Source organism: Sinocyclocheilus rhinocerous, unplaced genomic scaffold (assembly GCF_001515625.1).
Source record: "Sinocyclocheilus rhinocerous isolate Xijiao unplaced genomic scaffold, SAMN03320098_v1.1 scaffold1405, whole genome shotgun sequence".
Classification (NCBI taxonomy): domain Eukaryota; kingdom Metazoa; phylum Chordata; class Actinopteri; order Cypriniformes; family Cyprinidae; genus Sinocyclocheilus; species Sinocyclocheilus rhinocerous.
This window is the reverse complement of record NW_015645543.1, coordinates 1,314,805-1,319,870: the sequence shown is the minus strand read 5'-3', so window position 1 is coordinate 1,319,870 and position 5,066 is coordinate 1,314,805. Positions and strand designations below refer to the sequence as shown.

Genomic DNA, 5,066 nt, shown 5'->3' with positions numbered 1-5,066 from the left:
TATATATACATATGTATATATATATATATATATATACATATGTATATATATATATATATATATACATATGTATATATATATATATATATATACATATGTATATATATATATATATATATACATATGTATATATATATATATATATATACATATGTATATATATATATATATATATACATATGTATATATATATATAACGTTTAAACTTGAAATATACTTTTTTTTTCCAACTATGATTCATTTTCTAAATGCTCCACATCATTAGGCGCATATTAAACCTCCAAAAAATCATATTTTCCCGCCTCAGGCATTAAAGACCCTTTTATTATTTTACGTTTTTTTCAGATTTAGACAACTTTTTTTCTCAACCCTGTAACGGACAAAATGGGATTGGTTTAAAAAGGATTTTAGACAGAATAAATGTAACAGTTATCATATCTTTCACGTTTTTTATAGGACTAAAGCTACAAATGCACAAATTGTGTGTCTATGGTAGGGATGTAACGATTCACTCAACTCGCAATTCGATTCGATTTACGATTTTGCTGTCACGATTCCATTCGATTCACTTTTTTTTTTTTTTAAAAATCTTCATATAAACAAACTAAGGCTTTGTCTGTGCTCTTTCCATTTAAAATTAGAGGCAACCACTGCATTTTAATCATGATCCAAACAAAGATGCTGCAAATATGCAACATGAGCAGTTTTTAAATCTAAATTACATTGTATAATTTCGAAATTTGACGCAAAAACAAAATGGTTGGACTTATAAAAATATAAAATATTGAAATAAAACTATAATAAATATTGAAATATTGAAATAAAACTATAAATATAGTTTTGTGAAACTATACATAAAAAATATCTGCATGAAACAAACAGCAGACGAGCTGAATGAGACGCAGATTCACTCTCTGCCAGCAGGTGGCCCTTAAAGAAGTTCCTTAGCTTCCGCTGTAAACAAAGCAGCGCTGCACTTATGAACTTTAATATGCATTATACAGAGGCAAGATGAAGAGAAAAATAATGCCATCTAAACTTTTCTAAAGACAGTAAGTTCGCCTCAGACATACATTCATATAAACTCCTACCCCTAAATGAATCGCGATTTGTTTAGCATCTCAACCGATTTGAATCGTCACATATTTGAATGATTTTCAACCGGCTCGCGGTTAATCGTTACATCCCTAGTCTATGGTCTCTTTATTTTTGTAAAAAATATATTTAAATTTAGAAGTTTAACTCAAACCACAATTTTGTTGTTTTAGTCCTTAACATGTCAAATGGTAATCAGCAAGAAATGCTTTCATTCTTAATTGTCTTCCCTATATTTTTCCAAAAATATTAATGTGACAAGGTGTGACAGGGTTGAAGACTGTAACACATTTGGAGGGATACATTGCCTTCCATTTTAATTTTCGGTTTTATTTCTCTGTCATATTGTCCCCTTCTTTCTGGGTCAACACATCTGCATGCCCAACATTGTCTTTCTGCTGCAAATGTGGGTGCAATTTCTGATGTATGTCAAAGTTTAAGTGGACATATTACATCAAAAATTCTATTTATAACCAAATGATGAGTTGTCATGCTTTTGGTAAGTATATATTTACTGAAACCATGACTATTGTTTTTCATTAAAATTATTAATAAATGAAGTAAATAACCCTGTCACAAGTTTACAACCCCGTAACAATGAGGAATACATATATTTATGACGGTGCTGAGTGTGATGGGGTTGTGGTTTTTCTCTCAAAATGGCCACTGCTTCTCATGTAGTGTAGGAGAGTAGAATATATATGGCAGCAATAAAATATGTACACTGTATATACTTATGGATTCAAATAAAATGTTGAAAAATAATCATTTTCTATCTTAATTTTATGTGACGGGGTTGAGCTGTTAAGCTTGACAGTACCATCCCTGACTATAATATGCCTCAAAAATATGAATAAAAAGTATGATACTACCATTTTCTGCACCACTATTAAAGAGACCTGAATGATGTCATTTTTGGTAAATTATGTCACAAATGAGTGGAGTATAAATTATTATGGGCGCAGAATGGTTAGTGTGACGGGGTTGAGTTCAGACTGTTTTTCAAGGAAATATTTTTCACAAGAAAGGAACACAAATGCATGCTTACATTATTGCCAAAAATCACAGACAATATGCACATTTTGTTAAAGGGGTCATATGCTGCTTTTTTAAAGATCATTATTTTGTGTATTATGCAAATATTTCCACATAGTGGGGTAGATATGTGGGGGCGTGTTAGAATGAGCCGTTTTAGGGGGGCGTGGCAGAGTCTTAACTTTTATAAAGAATATCTCTTTGGTTTTGAGACTTTAGTCTTTGCAACTTCAGGGATCTTATCTATGCACAATCAGCTTGTAACACTCCAAAGAGAAAGGAAAACTTGAAATCGCATCATATGACCCCTTTAAGACATTATTTTATGCCAAAAAATATTAAAATGCATTAATTATTTGTATTCGTTATAATGGGCATACCAAAGTTTTGTGAAAAGCTAACAATTCATTTTGGTGAACCACCACTTGAGAAACTCCAGGGTACTGAAATATTACCAAATCCCAGGAATGACCCATATGTACAGTATAAGTGCTCATGTTCCTGAGGGTTAGTTGTTATTATGTGCATGAGATTATGTATTTGTTAACATTTTCAATCCCTCATTCAACGGGCTACCCCTATACAGATTTCAATGCTGGGCTTGGAGTGATGACTCTCAGCGACCGGACGGATCTGACATGCTGTCACTGGGACAAGGCTATGTGCTTTTTCTATGCTGATTCAAGAAACATTGGTCAGCAAAATTCCTCTGACAATTGCTGTAAACTTACTGTCAGTGGAGAGCAACTGTTACAGGGAAAAGCTGGAGAGGAGCTCCAAACAACAATTATCGTCCACTGTGAACTCAAAGCTGACAACAAAATGAGCCAAAATGTCACCATTACAGTGTGGAGGATATGTAAATTGCTTTTTTTAAACCATTGTAATGTAATAAAACACTTTTAAAAAAAAATTTCTTTATCTACACAGATGCAACATTTTAAACTGCTTATCTGTTGTCATCTTTAGCCCTTTCTGGTAAATACATTCTTATATTTCTGGTTATCCTGGGGACACTGATTCTGCTCTCTTTGCTCATCTCCATCATCCTATGTATTATCTATGTGACCAAAGAACAAGGTAAGAAACCGCAAACACAGCATTCTCTTGTGTAATTCTGGTTATGTATGTCAAAGAATAATTTCACACTTATATCTTTAACCCTATATTATAATTCTATAATCCTAACCTGCTTTATAACCACCAACCATGAAATAATTAACATATTTTAACAACATTTTTTATAGTTGCTGCCCAATGTCTTCAGTAGTCTACAAAATGTATTTATTCATTCATTCGTTTTTTTTTTTAAGGGTATAGACAAAAGTTTCATCCAGCAAGGTCAGTGCATATTATTCAGCTAAAATATTTGGTATAAACCTACGATTCTCTAAATGTTATGTTTTGTTTTCTTACAGAACTCAAGTAATGGACAATGGTGAGTGAGTTTGGATATTTTTATAAGCAGAAATGCTTATAACCTCTGTATACCAGTACAAACTTGCATTGCACCTCACTGTGGTTTTTTTAGTAAATGGACAATTCTGAGGTCATGATTGGTATGATGTTGAGGTGTGATTTTTTTTATTTAAAGAAAACATAAAATTCATGACAAATTCTCTTTTTTAGACAACCAAGATGCAAATTCTGGTACTGTTGAAGTGCAGGAAGAGAAAACAGAGGTACATATTTTATTGATTTATTTAATTACTTTTGAAATGATAATTAAAACAACATGTGAGAAAGTCATACAGTCATACATAACTACATATCAGTCAAAAAATGCATTTCTCTGCCGTTATGAATGTTTTTATGAACATGATTTTGAGAAATACTAATTTGTAATGTTTAATTTCAACATGTTTTCCGCAGACCGTAGAGGATGAGCTATTATATGCCACAGTGAATCATTCAGGTGCTGGTGAAAACTCTGCTCCTGTAGTGAAGTTTGAATCAGGAACTGACTACGCCACAGTGGTCATACACTAAACAACCTGTAACACTGAATGGATTTTTTTTCCATCAGGGATTTTAGCCACCAAGGATGAAATAAAAATTATATGTGCTGTTTTGAAGAAATTTCTTATGGTTCTCATGACTTGATTTAGAAATGTATATAATGTATATAAATGTATATAATGGAATTCGTGTTGTGCTGTATAGAGTCCACTAGATGGCGACATCTGCCGTTGGCAAACCAAGATTGCTCTTCACTCACAAAATGCAAAGTATTAAACGTTTCTCTGTCATTAAGCTTGTTGTAGAAAAACGGTATTTAGTGGAGAGTAGACTGGCTGCGTTATGTGAGTACAATTAAAACTAAAGTATAATTACGTTGTCCAGTAGAATCCGTGTATCATTCGATCATTCGTTTTTTGATTTAATATTGAAAGTAGAAAAATTAGAATGCGGCTCCTTTTTCGTTTTTTTTTTTTTTTTTTCCAAAAAACGAAAAACGAAAATTCAGCTTAAATTTTCGTTTTTCGTTCATGGGTGGGAAAATGAATAAACAGCTTGAATATTTGATTTCTAAACGTGGGCGGGAATTAAACGCCCCTTTCTGCTGATTGGTCAGCCGAAGATCAAACCGTGCCTTCTGGAAATACTTTAGGCTATAGCAAATTATTTCTTGGACCCCCTATCACTTTAAGAACCGCTGGTCTACACAGAAGAAAGACCTGTCTAGACTCTGCCCATGTACGAGTTGTGTCGAGCTATTCATTAGTCTGTTTGATGAGAAAAATATGAAATTGATAAAATGGGTTATTAATCGTACAACTGCAGCAGTGGAGGACTATTACTCTGCTGCGTGATACTGCGGAAGAACTGGGCTGCCTTCAGCCGCGACAAAAACGGTGCAAAACGTTTTTTAAACGAAAACGGTGGTGCGTTGAACACCCTGTTCTGATGACGCAAGAGTTGCAGCTATGGCAGCT

The 5,066-nt window shown here is 33.2% G+C and overlaps 1 protein-coding gene across 1 annotated transcript in view; it reads left to right on the top strand.

The window, feature by feature from the left end:
• The window catches only part of LOC107706450 (uncharacterized), a 6,546-nt gene extending 2,378 nt beyond the window's left edge, over positions 1–4,168 (top strand). Inside the window, exons 2-7 of the mRNA XM_016510158.1 lie at positions 2,717–2,989; positions 3,100–3,210; positions 3,444–3,471; positions 3,549–3,568; positions 3,760–3,812; positions 4,003–4,168. Coding sequence (XP_016365644.1) covers positions 2,717–2,989; positions 3,100–3,210; positions 3,444–3,471; positions 3,549–3,568; positions 3,760–3,812; positions 4,003–4,119 — 602 coding nt within the window. The 3' untranslated portion in view covers positions 4,120–4,168. The remainder of the gene's footprint in view (positions 1–2,716; positions 2,990–3,099; positions 3,211–3,443; positions 3,472–3,548; positions 3,569–3,759; positions 3,813–4,002) is intronic.
• The last annotated feature ends 898 nt before the right edge of the window (positions 4,169–5,066 follow it).